The sequence below is a fragment of the Talpa europaea genome (assembly GCF_964194135.1).
Source record: "Talpa europaea genome assembly, chromosome: 5".
Lineage (NCBI taxonomy): Eukaryota > Metazoa > Chordata > Mammalia > Eulipotyphla > Talpidae > Talpa > Talpa europaea.
This window is the reverse complement of record NC_140071.1, coordinates 12708154-12729119: the sequence shown is the minus strand read 5'-3', so window position 1 is coordinate 12729119 and position 20966 is coordinate 12708154. Positions and strand designations below refer to the sequence as shown.

Here is a 20966-nt window from a genome sequence, read left to right as displayed (position 1 = left end):
TCCAAAAATGAGAACTCAGACAAATCCAATGTTCCCATTAAACCTAGTTGAATGGCAAACACAGTCAAAGTCCTTGTCCAAATGGTAAAGGCAGTGTGTCTCTTCATATATAACATCCTTTACAATTATGCATCTGAGAAAGGTTACATAACCACTGAAAAGTTCCCTTTAGTCTTACTTTCCAATTCAAAAATTCACACCCAACATGTCTCAGCCATTGTTAATTTTAAGATGCCCTGATGGTGATTGGCTCATTCCTGCTGTTATTGTGCTGCAGCTTTCTAAATCCTTAGCCAAATACCCTCAGTGCATTACCTATAGCTACCTATTTAATTTTTCAGACTATCAATTCCCCATTTTTGTTTTGTGAGTAAATAGGATGTCTTTCCAAGTAGTAACAGAATCAAAATTAGGCCTGCTACCAATTCCTTCTCTTTGAGAAACCAGACTTCAATTAGGGCTGCTAATAATTGCCAGAAAATAGAATAATCATTACCTTCTTCTGGTTTTTACATCATTCAAACTAAATAGCCTGTTCACCCAGCTTTAACTCTATTAGCTTTAAATTCCATTGGTGAGATTCATCCCATTACTACTTTAAAGCTATTGTCATTTGATAACAAAAATCAGTTACTTGACAACAAATAACCTGACATTCTAGCATCAAGTTGTCATCAAACTTATTTTCTTCTAAGTATTCTAACCATTAAGTCCCCTGAATTTGAATAGAATCTTGACATAGAACCAATCTAAGCTAGTAGAAAATATTCATAAATCAAACTTAATTGGTTAGAGGGATTACACAGTATCAAGCTTTACTAATAATTTCAAACACACAATAAAGAAGCACAGGTAAATAATGGAGATGTCTGGGATACTCAATGCATAGTACCAGATCTTTCTTCCTGGACTGCATAGTCTCTCTATCCTTGTTCTAATTGAGATGTGTGACTGTTTTTCTTGCATAGCTAAAAGTTTTGAAGTCATCAAAATATTTTAGTTTTTTATTCAGATATATACTTTGACAATTTACAGAAATCCATGTCCCATAAGGCATCGTGTCTAGTAGATTTTACAATAGGAATCCCAACCACAGATCTCTTGTAAAAGCATTCCATAGTTCAAAATTCTCTTCACAGCAAATGCTCAGTTGATTAAGCAGTCCATTTATAAGGAGATTATATACAAGTCATCTATATTCATTCTTTCCCAAGAGAATTATTCCAATAATGGAAAGGAATAGATAGAAAGACTGCAATACCTGTTCTTATCATAAATCACAAAACTTCGCACTTTGATTTGATTTTCCTGTCAAATTTTCACTGGTAACATTGACCATTTTCAATTAGGATTTTTTTTTAAAATCTCCTCCCCAACACAAGTTTTCTTAAAAAAAAAAAAAACAATATGTTATTACGCAATGCATTATGGCTATATCCATTTTTACCCATGGTGAATTTGAAAGCTCATTTATTAGATGATTTAGATTGATTATTAGATTTAATTATTATTATTGTTTTTGGACAGGTATAAACTCTAATAGGAATAAAAGTGTCTTAAACATGCAATAATTATTGTAACACAGAGATATGAACCTCAATATTGCCTATCAGAGATAAGGACTGTCCATTTGCAATAATTATTGCAATTTCTTAAAGAAAATAAGCATGCAAACATTTTAATTAGAAATAATAAATCTAAAGCTTTAGCAATTAATTTTATTGCTTATTACTGCATCACTTTTTTAATATTGAGAATTATAATTAAAAGGAAGAAGTAGATTGACATAAGTTTCTTCTAAGTATTGGGAATGGAGCTGATGTGCATATCCCTTGAAATATAAATTGAAAAATATAAAAAAAATCAAAATAAAGCAATTAGGATTAAAAAATACTGGAATACACAAACATGCAAGTATATTTCAATTCTCAAAGGTGCAGAATGATACATAAGTCATCATATTCAGATTGAAGAAGTTTTAAAAAGTCATTTGATTATCTTCAAAAAAGAGTAGCCTCTATAAAAGATGCAAGGTCACAAAATGGAAATAGAAAATGAAAATAAAGATGTGATATGCAAAATCAGTTAACTGAAATTCAAATTCTGATTGACTCAGAGGAAGTAAAGAGTAGCAGTTATAGGTAAAAAATAACTACCTATTAATAGTGAATAAGGTGTTCACAATGTAGCCTAATATGACTTAAAACAATTAGGAGAAAATCAGAAATAAGAGGAAATTTGGTGGATACCATGCATGTGGAATAAAGTAAAAGGATTGTGAATTAGAAGAATTAAATGACTTGTAATAGTTAAATAATCAGATTTCTAATGCAAAAGTATCAAAAGAACACTCGATGCCATTCTAGTTTATTCAATGCAATTAATGTGTTAGGAACTCAGCGAAGACTTTTTAAACATTGCATCTTTTAAACTTTATATAACACTGTGAGGTATTTATAACCCAATTGTCACTTGAATGGATTTAATTGTCTCTTGGAGACAAATGTTACATAGAGCTCACTTCACAGTGATCTGTCATCTTCCTGATCATCACACTCCCTGCTCCCAACTTTCAGTTGAGTTCCAAAAATATGTGAACTTATTTTCATGTATTAAAAACATTATTTTACTGTGGTAACAACACTTAACACGCAATGTGCCCTCTTAACACATTTTTAAGTGTGCAATATATTATTGTTGACTACAGGTATGCTGTTATACAGCACATCTCTATACTTTATTCATATTGCTTAATAGAAATTTATGTACATTGATTAGCAATCCCCTGTTTTCCCCATTTCCCAGTCCCTGGCAACTGCTATGGTAGTCTCTGTTTAAGTTTGACTGTTTTAGATTAGTCACATAAGTGAAATTAGAAGTATTTGTCTTTCTGTGACTAACTTATTTCACTTAGCATAATGTCTTGATCAAAGGTCAGTTCCAGACTTTGTTGCAACCCAGTGGTCAGCACTCCAGCTCTATTATAACAGGATCACACACAGATGTAGAAGAGTAAAATCATTCCTGGAATGTATAATTATTTTGAACAATTTTCCATTTCTCCATTATCCACTGACCACTAACTAAATACATAAAACAGTGTGCTCTTATGCTTTTAAAGAACCAACTGGTTTGACATACACTATTGGTTTCGGTTGCAAAGGATGTCCACTACCTTAGATATTGGGATAGACACCCAGGATAATGAACCATCCGAAGGCACCAGGGAAGCGAGAGGAGAGGAAGACAATATGCTGTCTTCCATCCTTAACTCAATAGGCAACAGTCTGGTTAATATTCTCTGTGTTGCAATGACAAGGAACAGCTGAATAGAGAAATATGCATGGGATGGCAAGGTCACTGAGACAAGATTACCAAGATGTATTTGTCCCAAAGACGCACTGGCAAGCAGCAGAAATATTTTCAGAGTTTGAAAGAATCTAATAGTTACTTTAGATGAAACACTCTGTGTAAAGGGTCTTGGTAAAACAAGAAAGGTATGCCAATATAGAAAGATCAATGCCAATATGCATTCACCTCATAGAGGTCAACATGTTTGCAGATTAAGTGTGGAGATTATTCATTAGTGTATATATCTAGCAAGATTATCCCCTTTGACAATGTGAAGATGACATATTAATCCTATTTTAAAGCTCAGTTATCCTAAATTGCTTGAAATATCTCTGAAAGTGACTACTCTAAGAAACGACATATATGTGTGTTGGTCATTGAATGGAGACACATTTCTCTTTCAATTCAGAAATTAACCATTAAGCATCCAGTCTTTGCTACACATGATTTGATGGGCTCTGTGAAAATTATGTCTGTTCAATCTGTCTCCACTAGGGTAGGTTCAGTTCATTGTAAATTGTATGCTGTCAGAGGTAGGAAATAGCATCTCTCACTCCTGTTCCTGAATCAACTTTAGAAAGAACAAGTGCTCTCAGTTACTTAATACAGATTAATTTTCTCCAGTAATGTTTCCATGTTAATTGCTCTTGCAAGTATAATTGAGCCTAGTTTTTCAAAATCAATTCTGCAGCTTGATATTATTTGACTTATTACATCTCTCTCTTGATTTAATCAATCCATGGGTGATAGCTCTGCTCCATGCCATTGTATGAAAAGGAAATACATTTTCATCACTAAAAATGACAATCATTAGTGGATATCTAGTGTGATGCTATAGGATATTTCCTCAATGAAAGATAGTTGTGGGTGGGTCAGATTTTGTAAAACGTACAAAATGTTACTACTTTTATAACACTTCGGTAGCATATTCTAATGACAGCTGTAATAACTATTAGACATCTGGCCCTGCATTTTCTGCAAATGTCTAGTATTTTATAATCCAAACTCTTAATTAATTTCCCATCATTTTAAATAGTTAACTATTTTAACCACTAGGGTAAACTCCTGGGAATCACTTTGTAGAAGAAGAAACAAGATAAAAGAATCTGAAATATCTAATTCTTGCTAGTGTCTTTCTTCTCCTTTTAGGAAAAATTGTAATATTTTAAGTTACTATATGTTATTTCAGGTAATGTTGGAAACATATTTGTGGAGTATGCCCACATACCTGCACACACATATACAAACACCACCTGCAAATCTATTCTTGAATTTTTGAATATAAATATTCAATCACCTTATGTTCTAGGAACTATGCCATGTAGTCTATATATACTCATATTTTTATTTTACTCATTAATTTGTCACAAAATTCCATTACACATTCTCATTTATAAAATCATATTCAATTTTATTTTCTCTATTGAATGACAGAGAAAAACCAAACAATACAGTAAACTGATATTTGATAAAGGGGCAAATGAATGCAATGGATAAAATATAATCTTTTCAATAAATGATGCTGGAACTGGACAGTCACATTTTTAAAAATGTATCTAGACAAAGACCTTACATTTTCACTCTTATCAACTCAAAAATGTTCATAGGCCTAAAAATAAAATACAAACTGTTAAAGCCATAGAAAATAACATAGTAAGAATATTGAAATGATCTTGAGATTTGTATGACATTTGTATACAACACCAAAAGCATAATCCATTAAAAATAATGAATAAGATGGACATCATTAAAATAAGAATTTCTATTTTGTTTAAGAGACTGTCAAGTGAGTGAAATAATAGTAAATAAGGCTAGAAGATATTTACAAAAGTCATATCTGATAAAGAACTAACATTCAAAACATGTTTAAGAAACCCTTAAAAAAAAAAAAACCTTAAACTCAATAAAAAGGCAGGCTGATTGAAAAATGGACTTAAGATTTGAAGAGATGACTCATCAAAGAAGATAGATGGTAAATACACATATAAATGATGTGCAACATCATTTTCATCAGGAAATTTCAATTTTAAACATCAAGGAGATACCACACACACACTGTTAAAATGCCTAAAGTCCAAAGCACTGACACTGATAGTACCAAAGTTTGAAAAGGGTGTGAACAACAGAATTCTCATTCATTACTGGTGGAGTGCAAAAATGGTGCAGCTGCTTTGAAGGGCAGCTTGGCAACTTGATAATACAGCAATAACCCTCTAGTATTTTCATAAGGGAAGTGAATTACTATGCACACAGACACACACTCACACACATACACACACATCCCTACACCTGGATATTTTATAAAATCATTATGTTTTATTATTTCATTTGTTTGATTCTCTGCATGCCACATAGGACTGAAATCATTTAGTGTTTGTCTTTCTCTATCTGACTTATTTATGTTTCTATAAACATTTTAATTTCTCTTTGGACATCACCTTTCATCCACACAGCGTGTTTTTGGTTGAATTTTCTTTGAAAATTTTTATTTGAATATAAAACCATTAAGAGAAAAGTATAATGATTATCATTATTACCATGTTTAAATGTTTTTCTACATGTGTATTTACTTTTCATTGTAGTAACATTGTTTTTTCTACATCACAGCTTCCATATGGACACTTTTTTGGAGTAAAGCAAGAGGAAGGACAGGCGACAATTGGAAGATAGTTGTAGTGGTCTGAATAAGATATGATAGATGGCAAAACCAGAGTGAGAACCATATATATGGAGACAAATACATGGGTGGAGAAGATATTTTAAAGAAGAAAAAGTTGCACATTGTTATTCTGGCATTAGTCTCAAAAGTAAAGGGGTAAAAATATGGATTTCAGGATTGTAGTTTGGGTACCATAATAAACAGATTGAACTAGTGGGATAATTCAAAGATCGAATGAGTCACCTAAGAAATAGATGGAGTCAGGATATGATGAAAATAGTAAAGTATATGATGGAAAACAAAAACAATAGGCTAGTTATTATTCAAGTTTCAGGAAAATGTTATGTTTGCCAAAAAAATTACATTTTCCAGTTCTAATTTCTCTGAATACATGTTCTATTTATTTGAAATACTCAATGAACAGATGTCTCCATTAAGGAGTTTATGTTTAAGATGGATATATATCAGGAGAAGATAATTTTCTTGTGAAATTATTCATAAGGCCAGTGGAAAAGTGCTGTGTTATTACTTGAAATTTCAAATAAGTCTGTAAAATATGTCAACTCCCCCCCCCAAAATGAGAACATTGTGGTTGAAAGAGAACTCCGCTACTCATACAGAGAAAAACCTGAGATTAAAAATCTTTATCTTATTAGCATCATGAATAACAGATCATATATTCTAAAAATAATAATTGAAGGGGGCAAGTTCAATTATTAAAGTATACATCTTAATCTTATGATAAAATTAAAGTATACATCTTAATCTTATGATAATAAGTTCAGAAATTCTTCACAACATAATGTTAGGTTAGTAATTTTAGACATAATCAAGATGTAGGTGTGTGGATTTTTTCTTTTTTAATATATTCGAAATTTAAATCCAGGTTGCTTTCTATTAAAAACTATCTTTGAATCACTTTGTTTTGAAAAACATATATCAACTTTCATTTTCTTTGAAATCTAGCCCAACGATATTTATGAATATAATTGTTTAAAATTTTGGATAATGACATAAACTGAAATGTTTAGTTTCCCCATCTCCCCCCCAGTGGAAATTAAGATAACCATTGTTATCATTTTTGCAGTGATGCTATGTGGAGATATTGATATGTTGCAAAATTATTTGTCTGATAACAATGCACATATTTATAAAATTCTTCTTTTCTACCTCTTTGAAGCTTCACACTGACCAAGATACAGGCGATGGAAATTTGAAATACATTTTAACAGGAGATGGGGCTGGCAGTCTGTTTGTTATAGATGAAAATACAGGAGACATCCATGCTGCAAAGAAGCTAGACAGAGAAGAAAAATCCCTGTACATTCTTCGCGCCAAGGCTATAGACAGAAAGACTGGGCGGCAGGTGGAGCCAGAATCTGAATTTATCATTAAAATCCATGATATCAATGACAATGAACCAAAATTCACGAAAGAGTTATATACTGCCAGTGTTCCTGAAATGTCTGGAGTTGGTAGGTACATGCTAATCCACATTTTTTTTTGTACTTTGTTTTCTAAGGTAGTTTTTCTGCACAGTTATGAAATATAGCCTCTTCAAGCTAAGAAGTGTAACTGGGGCCTCCCCTGGTGGCGCAGTGATTAAGCGCTGGGCTGCGAAGCTACCTGCAGCCTCTGCAGTGCCGGTTCTATCCCCGGCCACTGGCGAGGGTCCCACATGTCGCACAGACCTCTCCTGCCGTGCCTGCTGCTCCCCTCAGCAGTGTATTTCGTCAGTCTGCCTGTTCTGCTCCCAGCTCTGGCTCTGGCGAATTCTTTCACCCTCCCGTGCTTCTGACTGTACCCAATGCTTATATAAATAAATACATCTTTAAAAAAAAAAGTGTAACTGGGAGCTACTATTTAATGTTAAATCGTTTCTAATTATTTTCAATTGTATACATCTTAATGTCCCATGCCCTGGTGTAACATTTCTAAAATGATTGCTGATAACAGTGATTCTACTGCATTTCAACCAGTATCTTTTCTACTCAAAAGTCAAAGAGAGGGCCTCCCCGGTGGCGCAGCGGTTGAGCGCTGGGTTGCGAAGCTGCCCTCGGCCTCTGCAGCACCGGTTCGATCCCCGGCTGCTCCCCAGCCACCGGAGGAGGGTCCCACAGGGCGCGCAGACCCCTCCTGCCGCCCGCTGCTCCCCTCAGCAGTGTACTTCGGTCCTTCTGCCTGCTCTGCTCCCAGCTCTGGCTCTGGTGAATTCCCTCACCCTCCCGCCCTTCTGACTGTACCCAGTGCTTGTATAAATAAATAAATAAATAAAAATCTAAAAAAAAAAAAAAAGTCAAAGAGAAGTCAACTGGAATACATTTTTTCCTGAAATGAAAGGAATATCAAAATGTTTCAGCACTTTCTTCGCTTGCATTATTTTGAATAGTAACAAATAATGCTGGAATTTGACAAATTTCTTTTGAAAGTCCCATTTGATCATTTAACCAATTTCATGTGGAAATTCCACTTCTATGGAAATTACTGGATAGTTCCATGTAAATCAAATAGCGAACTAATGTAGGTATAAATCTTCATCTGTTTATGTACTTTTATTTGAGATAAAGATACACCTAAAATAATATTCTTTAACTTCCTGTTGATGAGCATTCTGAAGTAGTTTGTTTTTCAGTTTAAGATAAGCTTTTAACCTTTGTAAAACATTATTAATGTTCTTGTATGTATGCTATTTTGTCAAATATCTTGACAGATATTAATATATGATTGTGATTAAAAACTATAAGTGAGTTGTGATACTATTTTTAGAGGATAATTATTTTTCTCAATTACTTATACTGACATCAGTACAACAATTGCTTTTTCCTTGACCTATGCATAGTCATTATATGTCTATTTTAAATGCTAAATGTAAATACATTTATATATGTATAGCATGTATATTTAGAAGATACTAGGTTTAATCAACTCTTTTAATAACTAAGAAAAATAAGCTCAAAGAGGTTAACTAACTTCTCCTCCAAAACACAGACATAGTTTATCACTATAATAGTTTTCTTAAAAAAATAATAAATGTAAAGATAACTGGATAACTTAATGCCTTACTGATTCCTCCACTACATGGTAGTTATACTCACTATGCACCATTTAGTTTCAAGCACTTTTGACATTACTGTAAACTTAGTAACTCCTCAAATATAATATTTTATTTTTTTAATTCAAATGTCCCTTTTGGTAAAATTAAATCTGATGAATAAGAGTTTGGGTAGGAGGGAGAGATTGCACTTTATAATAAGACCTTATATCCATTGAATTCATAATATCTAAATAAACATCATATATATATTAATATGATAAAAGTACATCTTTCTTTTGTTGTAAGTCTCCTTCAATTTTAAGAATTTTAAAGGTGAATTCATTGTAATTTTGCAAATGTCATTTCTTTGCTTTTACCTATACAAATAAATCAAAATACAGAGGAAAATGAAAGGGTGATACCTGGGAAATTCATCAGATCAAGTTTAACCTACTGAGATATTCTGAGATCACATGCCACGATAAAGAACAAATAAGTAAAACCAAATTCAACAATAACAATCTAGGGACCTAGGAATTGATTCTTAGCACTACCCTGTTACTCCCTCAGTTGGGTTCCCTGCCAGAGAGCTAACCCACGTGGTGCAGCAGCCCTCTCTTTCTGCGCCTGCTGCTCCCCTCAGGAGTGTGGTTCAGTAGATCTGGTGTTCTGCTCCCCACTCTGTCTCTGGTGAATCCTCTCAACACCCCCACCTCTGTTTTATACCCCAATTCTTCAGTGCAACAATAAATACTTAAGAATCAACAATAAAAAAATAACAATCTATGAAAGTGTTAATAAAGATACAGAGATTTTTTTACCCCTACCCATCATGAAATAATACAGTAAAGGAATAATGAAACTAGTTACAATAGAAATGTCATAGAATTGATGAATTAACTATGTGCATTTAGCATATTGGTTTTGCTTAATAATTTATATTTCAATAATCCTCAAGTATGAAAACAATTCTTATTCTAATACGTTCACAGAGAGTTATTTAAAATATATTAAATGTAAAACAAAACGCCACTTTAGTTGAACGTAATTTTGCATGGGGAAGTCACTTTAGCATTTTTGTTTTGATTTGGCTAAAATAAGAGTGGATTTCTTTTTAATGATAAAGGAGTATACCCGGGACAGACTGAATGTCTTGTAGTGTGTTCTTGTTAGGACATAACTCCAATGTAGCTGAGTAAACAGGCATCAAGAAAGAGTTCAAATTCTCAAGTTATATTAATAAATTTTGAAAAAAATATTAAAAAAACTTATCAAAATTATGTATTAGTATGCAAATATATTGATGTAGCTATATTAATATATTGTTAGTTTAATCAAAATGTACAATATCTAATATTTGGAATCCATATATATACATATATATACACTCACAACACAAATTTTGAGAAACTATCATAAAACTCAGATAAGTTTGTGACAAGGTCAATATGGAAATACCTCTCCTATATAATTTTAAAATATATGCAAGAATCAGTGTCAACCTTTTTCAAAAAATCATATATTGTGTACTGGACAATGTCACACTGGCTTCATGGCTGGCTTCAGTTAAAAGCAGGTTTGTTTTTTTTTTATTTTTTAAGAGGCATGTGTTTTTATTTATTTATTCGTTTTGTTTTTTTGTTTTGTGTATACATGCACTGGGTACAGTCAGAAGCGCGGGAGGGTGAGAGAATTCACCAGAGCCAGAGTGGGGAGCAGAGCAGGTAGAAGGACCGAAGTACACTGCTGAGGGGAGCAGCGGGCGGCAGGAGAGGTCTGCGCACCATGTGGGACCCTCATCCGGTGGCCGGGAGCAGCCGGGGATTGAACCGGCGCCTCAGAGGCTGCAGGCAGCTTCGCAACCCAGCGCTCAACCGCTGCACCACCGGGGAGGCCCCCAGTTAAAAGCAGTTTTAAAGTCATGTTTTGATTCCTTATAGAGACCAAATAAAATACAGGTAAAGACCATTGATGTATTACATTCTGTTTCACTTCTAACACCTACCTCCTTTTCTACCTTTTAAGTATAATGATTTGTGATAGTTAAAAGAAAACAATTTAAACTTTTTAAGTTAAAATTAATTTTAATGTTAAAAATTACAAAATTGTATGTGACACAAAATTGTACCTTTCTTAAACTTTGAAGGGGGTATTTACTAATTTCCTTCCACATGCAGCACATAATTAACAATATGTAGCATAGCAACAGGTATAACCACAGATGACTATGTTAACTACATTTCAAAGGGAAGCATGGATACTGAATAATCACATGTATTTTGCAGACAAAAAAGCTTTGCAGGGCATTATGCCATTTTTGTTTGTTTCTTCATAAAAATAGTACTTTTCTACTTTTCATTTTATTTGCAATACATAATTAATTTACCTGAGTGAAAAGAAAAAAAGCAGTAGGAGCATTATTGATGTAGGGTTTTACATCTGAACACACATTTCCAGGGAGCAATAAATGTATTCATTGTAAACTGTATGTACATTGATTTAGTGAAAAATTGTCCCTTAGTAGTTTCAGTCAATTAAAATGGAATACATTTGTCTCATATTCATCTATGTGATAAAATGTTTTTTATTTTTTAGATAGCTCAAAATTATAAAATCCAGGGATGATGATTAAAAAAAAAATGAATGAGAAAAGAGGCAGCATTGTAAAAACAAGTTTCTTAAACTACATACTGTGATTGAATACCCCATACTGTCAGATAATTTTTTCCATAGTTTAATTTAAAAGTACTGATATGTCTGTGTTTGGTTGGCTATTCATGTAGGTACATCTGTTATACAAGTGACTGCAACAGATGCAGATGATGCCAACTATGGAAATAGCGCCAAAGTGGTCTACAGCATACTGCAAGGACAGCCATATTTTTCAGTGGACCCAGAATCAGGTAACATCATTAAAATTCTGGCCTGTTTTAAATTAGATAACACATCTAGATGCACAATTAACTTATAGATTTTTTTTCTATTTTTTAAAAGCTGGCTATTCAGTGTCTTTTCTCTCTTTATGCATCAGTTATTGCATGTGATCCAAAACAAGTTTTCTTTATTTACATAGTTTACTTGAATGATTAGCTCTTTGAACTACAATTTGTTGATTTTAAATGGATGATATTAATATTACAGTGACTCAGCACATTATAGATAGTAGGAAATACCAAATACCTAAAATAAGACAACCTGCAAAATTAAGTTTCTTTGTCTAAAGATTTTAGACTGAAGGTAATTTTTTAATCAAAAGGATAATTATGTTGATTTAACAAAAAAAATTCCTAAGTAATAGCCCTGAGGTTGAATTCTTTCTATTCTGTAAATTACATTAAAAAGGTTATGGATTGAAAGATTGCTTTAGGTATGTGATCTGTTTGTATAATTAACTTCAATGGATCTTTAACTGGTTAAATTGCAACATATGTTTCTTCTTTATCCAAAGGCATAATAAAAACTGCACTGCCAGATATGAGTAGAGAAAATAGAGAGCAGTACCAAGTGGTTATACAAGCCAAAGACATGGGAGGCCAAATGGGAGGCCTTTCTGGAACCACCATGGTGAACATCACCCTAACAGATGTCAACAACAATCCACCTCGATTTCCCCAGAGTAAGAAAATTTTCAGTGATCTAATGTCCGAAAGCTTCTCCCACACAATGTGAGCAGAAGCTAATCACATAGAACAGTGGTTTTACCTCTAATTTATGCATAAAGGCAAATTTACAATCCCTCTGATATATAGGATAAGCTGAAAATAATGTATTTCATTATCATGAATGAATTTCATTCAATTTCATACAATGCAGCCAAAACAACATAAATTGATAAACGTTCATATTTGCAACTCCATGAATCTCACCTTGTCTTAACAAAATGTTTGAAAATATAATATTAAAATATTAAAACTAGCCTCTGGAATAAGTGTATTAAAGAGACAACTTTATGTAATCTTTACAATAAGCCTGTAAGTAAATCACTATCATAATTATTATTTTACAGATGAGGAAACCAAAAGTTTGAATTTAACTAACTTGCTCAATGATGTGATTTTAAATCCAGTAGTTACTATTTAGAAAACCCCCTTCTTAACCATTAAGCAAACTGGAAAGAGAATGACTTTGAAAATTGACTCAGTTTTGCATTCTGCTTTTCCCCAGTTTACAGTATAATTTCTTTGAGCTTCATCCCTAAGGATACATATATCTTATTTCTTTGGTGACTAATGTTAGAGTTAATTAAATTAACATAGAGGTTGTAGAGCAATGTCACCTCAAAAAAAAAAAAAATAGAATGCCTTCTGTCTTTGCATAGAGTTTAGGACATGACAAATATTTAGAAATATTTCCTTCTTTAGCATTTTTGTAATTTTTTTCTATTGACATTTAGTCACAAATGAAAAGCTTTCAGGGACTATGTTATGCAATACAATGATTGTGTGGAACTGCAGAAAACAGAGAAATTCTTCCCCTACCAAAATCATTCATATATTAACAAAGCAAGATATTGGTGTGTACAGATATATTTTTCTGTCCGGACTTAGAATTTAAGAATAAGTGTGTGTTATTTTAAATAATTGAAGATATGAAGATATATATATATATATATATATATAAATATAAATACATAATGGCGATTTTGAAGTCCCAAATAAGCAGTCAATATTTAGTTTTCCTGTCCTTTAAATTAAAAAATTTCTGGATTCTAATATCAGGGCTATCACTTTCAGACATTCACTTAATCTTTCTAGAATTTATATTTCTCATTTGCAAAATGGGTATTCTGTCTTTATAAATGATTTTCCAACTTAATAAATCTATAATTTTTGATGGCTTATAATTCAATATGATGAAAAACTACACAAATTTAAAGGTAATTTATTTAAGTGAAAAAAGGGAGAAGAAATGAAAGCTTTTTGTTATTTCAAGATGAAATGTCAAAACAACTCTGATTTAATTTTCAGGTACGTATCAATTTAATTCCCCTGAGTCCGTACCCCTTGGAACCCATCTCGGAAGGATAAAAGCCAATGACCCCGACGTGGGGGAAAATGCTGAGATGGAGTACAGCATTGCAGAAGGAGAAGGGGCAGACATGTTCGATGTCATCACTGACAAGGAGACACAGGAAGGGATTATAACTGTCAAACAGGTTTCTTTTCACTGTCTACATTTTTCATTCAGTGCTTTACTTTTGGTTTTCAGCTAAGGGATGGAAATTCTAGCATTTATTATTTCCCATCTTGTACATGCTGTTTATCTTTTGTATACATTGCAAAAGTTGTGATTTCATACAAAGTGAAGAATCTTCCTCAATGACCAAAAAAAAAAAAGTCATCAGAAATCTCAACTACTTGTGCTTCTAAGGAGACAGAACCAAGCTAGGAATAGGGAGCCTTAAAAGTACTTGCCTGACATTTCTCCACAGGAGAAAAAGTACGCGTGAGGGCATGATTAATTTCATGTATTTTTCAAAATATTTAAGTTGTTAAGTGTAATAGTCTATCCGAATAGAGGAAGCCTGAAGTTGCTGTTTTTATGTTGTATTTCTTTATTTTTCATGCAATGTGAGAGAACATCATAAAACTTTAATAGAGAATAATCCAGCTAAATATAGATTACTTAATATTGTCCTGGCTTTCAGTGTTTATTTACATCTTGCTTTCCAGAAGTGATCCATTTAGTGAAATAATTATTTTGTTTCTAAAATACAAGTGTTAGAAATGTATGAAGCAAGCAACTTATAGGAATGGCATGAAATACCTGTATCTTATCGTTTCCTCCAATTTTTACAGCATATAAACTTAATAATGATAACATCTCTAGATCCCCCAGGAAATATTTTATTTACTTGAAAGCACCAAACTGAAATATATTACTAAATGGGACTCCAGCTTAGTGTGCATTCAATTATATTCAGTTAGTCTCTCAAAATGTAGGACAAAACAAATATTTACTAGATTGATTTTATGCAACTATAAGGCAATAATTGGGAAAGTTATTTAAACAGAATTACTCATACCACTTAGAGTTGATTATTAAATATGAAATTGTCCTCTATTGTTTTGCCTGCTATATTATTTTTTAAGATTTATTTTTATTTCTTTATGCATACAAGAACTGGGGTGTAGGCGAGAGATAAGGGGGGGTGAGAGGATTCACCAGAGACAGAGTAGGGATTGACTGAAATGCACTGCTGAGGGGAGCAGCGGGCAAAAATCAGAAGAGGTATGCTGCAGCCTGTGGGTAGCTCCCTGTCCAGGAATCAAACTCGGGCCACAGCTGCTCCCAATAACTTGATAGCACTGAGACTGTAACCCTTGTGCCACCAGGGAGGCCAACTGTCTGCTATATTATACTAATTTTTCTTATTTTATTTAATTTCAGAATTTAGATTTTGAAAACAAAATGTTGTACACTTTAAGAGTGGATGCAAGTAACACTCACCCTGATACACGATTCCTACACTTGGGACCTTTCAAAGACACAGCCGTGGTCAAAATATCTGTGGAAGATATTGATGAGCCTCCTGTGTTCAGTAAAATTTCTTACTTAATAGAAGTAGATGAGGATGTAAAAGAGGGTAGCATCATTGGACAGGTTACAGCGTATGACCCGGATGCCATGAACAATTTAATAAAGTAAGTATTTTAACAAAATTTGTTTGCAGAAAAATAACAGTTCACTATTTAAAGCTATGTGACAAACAGTATTGTACAATATATAATTAATTGGTACACATTAAAATACCAAAGATTTCCATGACACTCTTAACTGAGCTTAGCTAAGCACTGTCTTCTAAGTGTTCTGCATATATTATTTCATTTGATGCATCCCTTTTCAAAGTGAATCCCATTATTTTACCTTACTGCAGGTACTAAGACTAAGGCACTGTGATTTTAATTAATGTGCTAAATAGTGACAATGTTGGGTTTTAAAATAAGGCTCTCTGGCTCCAAAGTCTGGGATTATAATCCCTTAACTATTGTGCTACTTATCTCATTGTTCCTCTTGGGTAAATCACAGTTAATAATAAGTGATTTAAAAAATTTAAAAATATATATCTTCTTAAAATGGTATTAAGAGATAAATTCAAAATATTGTAATATCTTCTTTTTAAAATAGTCTCTAAGCATGTTGTGTATCAAAATTTTGGAGAAAATATACTAATTATACTCAAATAAAAAAACAAAAAAAAGTGAAGAGAGTAATGGTATTTGAAGGTGGTAAAAGTATAAAAAGGAGTATAATGTGCAGTATAATATGGTGTAGTATTGTCTCAACATTGACTATTATACTAATAATTTAAAGTTTTCAAATATTTCAGAATATTAAATGATTCTTATACATGGTATTTAACAAGAATGTAAATATATTTGTGATACACATAGATGAACAGGATGTGTGCTTGAGGATGGAGGTTATGCAGATAAAGATAGAGGATGGATATTATGTGGATAAAGATGAAAAAAGAAAGATAATATATTATCTTTAATTCATGGCTACTAAAATGCTTAAAATTCAGCTTGTTTAAAATTTAATTTGCCCATTAAGAAAATAAATGATTGAATTATTATTGAGGGTGCTCAAATTTACTAGAATTCATGTCATATCTGAAAGTAAAGTAATAAGTACAATATTAAATGGCCATTAAGTATTACTTAAGATAATGACTGATCAACAACATATTAATCAATAATGTATTAATCAATAATGTATTATTAATTATCATTAACATATGATAAATATATCATTAAAATAAATTGCCTGCAATATTCTAATCTGAAGTTAATACGCAATTATATCTGCTGTAAATATTTGGTTAATTTTTTGCTAATTAGAATAAAAGTTTCCTCCTTTAAATAAGTGTTTGAGTACACATCACACATTTGGTATATTTTCATTATTCTTGTTTTAAAAACATGAATCATAAAATGCCAAAACACTAATCATTTTAACTCAAACAATTTTTATCAACAGGAATAAAATATATTAATCTAAAACAACTATATTGTATGAAACAAAGCCCCTCAATGAAATTATAGGTATTCTAGTTTTGCAGTGGTCCATATATGTGTACTAGAATGCTTATATACAAAATAATATATATTTGCATCTTTTTAAGATTTGTTTATTTATTTATACAAGCACTGGGTACAGTCAGAAGCGCGGGAGGTTGAAAGAATTCACCAGCGCCTGAGCAGGGAACAGAACAGGCAGACTAATGAAGTACACTGCTGAGGGGAGCAGCGGGCGGCAGGAGAGGTCTGTGCACCATGTGGGACCCTCGCCTGCCACCAGGGATTGAACTGGTGCTGCAGAACCTGTGGGCACTTTCGCAGCCCAGCACTCAACTGCTGCACCACCAGGGAAGGCCCTATATTTGCATTTGATTAAAATCACATGTGATTGATTGGTTTTGGCATCTTTTAATATTTACTTTGTTTTCAGTGTAAACAAATGACATTTAAATTATTTTCATCTTGCAATACTGAAATGGAACTTGATCATCATTTATATTAAAATGATTAAGGGAATGCTCAAACTGTTAGCTACAAGGGCTCTATAGGTATGTGTTCTTGACAGTTTTTGTCAGATTAAAAATAATATATATGGGCCTCCCCGGTGGTGCAGCAGGTGAGTGCTGGGCTGCGAAGCTGCCCACAACCTCTTCAGCACTGGTTCTATCCCCAGCCACCCATGAGGGTCCCACATGGTGCATAGACCTCACCTGCCCCGCCCACTGCTCCCCTCAGCAGTGTATTTGGTCACTCTGTCTGCTCTGTTCCCTGCTCTAGCTCTGGTGAATTCTCTCACCCTCCCGAGCTTCTGACTGTACCCAGTGCTCGTATGTATGTATGTATGTATGTATGTATGTACAAATAAATAAATAAATATATAAATGAATGAATAAATAAATATTGTATATGTATGTGTGTGTATATATATATATAGATAGATAAATATATATATATCTCCAATAGATAGTCAATATTGGTTTATCTTCATTTCTCCTTAGTAACGGTGGCACTAAATGCTTATGGTTTAAAATACAGGACCCACGTTCCTGTATTTTAAAAAATTCATTGATTCATATCTTTCATCAATGAAATCACCCATTTTTATAAAGCTGTACATAAGTGGCACTATATTATTAACTTCTTCATGTGTGGGGCAATTAATTTTCAATAGTAGATCATTCTTTGGTATTAATGAGGCCAAATCACAAGAATCTCCATTCACTCTGAGTATCTTCATATTAGGAAAAAAAAAATAATGGTTGACTGGAGAAAGGCTCTCTCTTTTCCATGTTGCCAAGGGTAATTATATATTCAGATAACTTCATGTCTCCTCAAACTATTTGCTCTTTAACATTACTTTCTATGTGAATGTTTCTGTCTTATCATTAATTCAAGTAATAAACAATAAAACACATGTTCTATTACTCTATCTGTGACATCAAACTCATAAATCCACTAGAATGGCTAAAATAAAATGGTTGACTATACCAAGGATTGATGAGGATATTGAGAAATTGGGACCATCACACATACTCATAGAAATGTAAAAGTAGTTTCTTAAAAGTTAAACTTGTATCTGCTGACCGATCTAGTCTCTTCTAAGTACTACTCAAGAAAAGTTAAAGCATATAGCTATTGAAATACTGATAAACACATGTTTGTATGTAAACTCATGTCCAAATATGTATAAGCATATTGTAATATCCAAATATTTTAAGACAACTCAAAATATCAACCAATAGTGAACAGAGAGGCTAACTGTAACATTTTCATAGAGTGGAATATTATTCAACAATTAGAAGGATGGTCAATTTTAATGAACATATAATACTATCTCAATTTCCCTTCATTCTAACAATGTTGAAGACCATTTTATATGTTTATGTGCCCATTTGTTTTATCTTCAAGTTCACTGATTTTTTTCATACAATTCCTAACCTGCTTTAATGCCATCTAGTGTATTTTTATATATCATACATTATAGTTTATTTTATTTAAAAATGTTATTAAGATATTTCCTTTCTTGTTTTTATGTCTATATTTTTCATTGCATGACAAATATTGTATAAGTGTGTTTAATGCTGAATAATTTCTCATTTTTTTAACATTGTCAAATGTATGATTAAGTAACTTGAATTGTTTAACCCTTTTGAAACTTGCCTTTGTTCCTTTTGAGAAATCCTTTTCCTAGGATTAGTTTTGCCTTATTCATCAGGTCTGATCTCTTCAAGTGATCTGACAAAGCCCCAAGATTTATGAGGTTTTTCCTGCTTTGGCTAGTGAGAACAAGAGCCATTGCCAGACACATGCCAGTCCAGAGCATTGCTCCCTTCATCCCTGTGACTGGTCACTTGCATGGATATTTCTTTCACCCTCTCTCATGCGTGTTCTGATCAGCACACACCTGAAAAACTGAGTGGGATTCTCCTCAGGATTCTGGAGTTGTCTCCTCTGAAGTCTCCTGGTCTATAAATGTTAGTCAGCTTCGTTTACTTGAACTGTCAATAGCTGAATTCAGGGGCTTGACACAATCCATGCAGGCTCCACAGCAAACTAGGGAAGTTTAATGAATCACATTGTTTTGCTTTTCTCAGAGATAACTGTCTTTGTTTCTTGGTATCAAATGCATCAAAAATAATTATTTCATATATTTTATCCATTGTCTAGTTTTCTTACAGAATTGTAATTTCAGTGACCATATATATTTGCTAGAACAGTCAACATGCAATATGTCAAAATGCTTTCATTTATATAATTGCAGTCATTCATTTTAGAAAACGTGGTTGCTTGAGAAATTTTGTAGAAAATCACACTCCTATAACTGTCCACTCAGTAGATATTACAGTGATTTTTAATTTTACTTCTGTCCAGTATTTGAACTTTCAATAGTTCCATAACTATTTTTATTAACTGTAATTCACTATACTATACATGTAGGGTTATGTATTTTTTCATTTTTTATTTAATATATTTTACATCATTTTTCATTTTTGCACAATGTATACATTTTCATATTGGATATAGTCCCCGTACAATTCCCACCCTCCTTGTTTTTATCCTACTATACACCCCTGTAGTGTGTCTCTAGTTTATAGTTGCATGTTGATTTTGATTTTTACTTTAAACTTATGCAATTTGCAGCAACATGGATGAAGCTGGAAGGGATCATGCTCAGCGAAATAAGCCAGAAAGAAAAAGAAAAATACCAGATGGTCTCACTCATACCAGGAATTTATGATTATGTATTTTTATTAATTGTGAATATTTAATATTACATTTGATTTTATAATAAACATTTCTTGTATAAGTATAAGTAACACTACCTTACAGAGGCTACATCCCATTAAGAAAGTTTAGATTTATTGGTAATTGCTTTTATGTGCATATACACTCACTTGTATATATTCTTCCTTATGTGTGGTAATTTTCTTCAGTACACAGCATTAGGTGTAAAATTTCTGGATCAAAGACTAATACCAAGAGTTGCAACTTTGCTTCCAAATATGTAAAATTGGCTGATAATATTTTAAGTTTATAGCTCTCCCTGAAGAATTTATTTTTTTATATGGTACTCAAATTTTGAAAAAAACCCAAACAGTAAACAGAAATTTTACTTGTAAAATCTCAAGAATTATGACAAGGGAAATAAAATATCAAAAGAACAAATTAATTTCAAATTATGTTCCTAAAATCATACTGCCAAGTCTGCAATATACTGTGAAAGCCCAAAAATATTGAACATTGGTTGATTCTTGTTAACATTAAAAGAAAAAATGTCTTCCAAGAAAATCTTTAGATTCCCAAGTATACTGTGAAAACCCAGCAATCATTCAACAAGGAGAATTCAACAAGGAGACAACATTGTAAAATGTGACTCTTGCTTGCTCAAATACAATTT

The 20966-nt window shown here is 32.6% G+C and overlaps 1 protein-coding gene across 1 annotated transcript in view; it reads left to right on the top strand.

The window, feature by feature from the left end:
* The window catches only part of CDH9 (cadherin 9), a gene marked incomplete at its 5' end in the record, with an annotated part of 57475 nt that overhangs the window by 22929 nt on the left and 13580 nt on the right, over window positions 1-20966 (top strand). Inside the window, 5 exons of the mRNA XM_084233060.1 lie at window positions 7191-7485; window positions 11828-11947; window positions 12493-12660; window positions 14012-14199; window positions 15435-15688. Coding sequence (XP_084089186.1) covers window positions 7191-7485; window positions 11828-11947; window positions 12493-12660; window positions 14012-14199; window positions 15435-15688 — 1025 coding nt within the window. The remainder of the gene's footprint in view (window positions 1-7190; window positions 7486-11827; window positions 11948-12492; window positions 12661-14011; window positions 14200-15434; window positions 15689-20966) is intronic.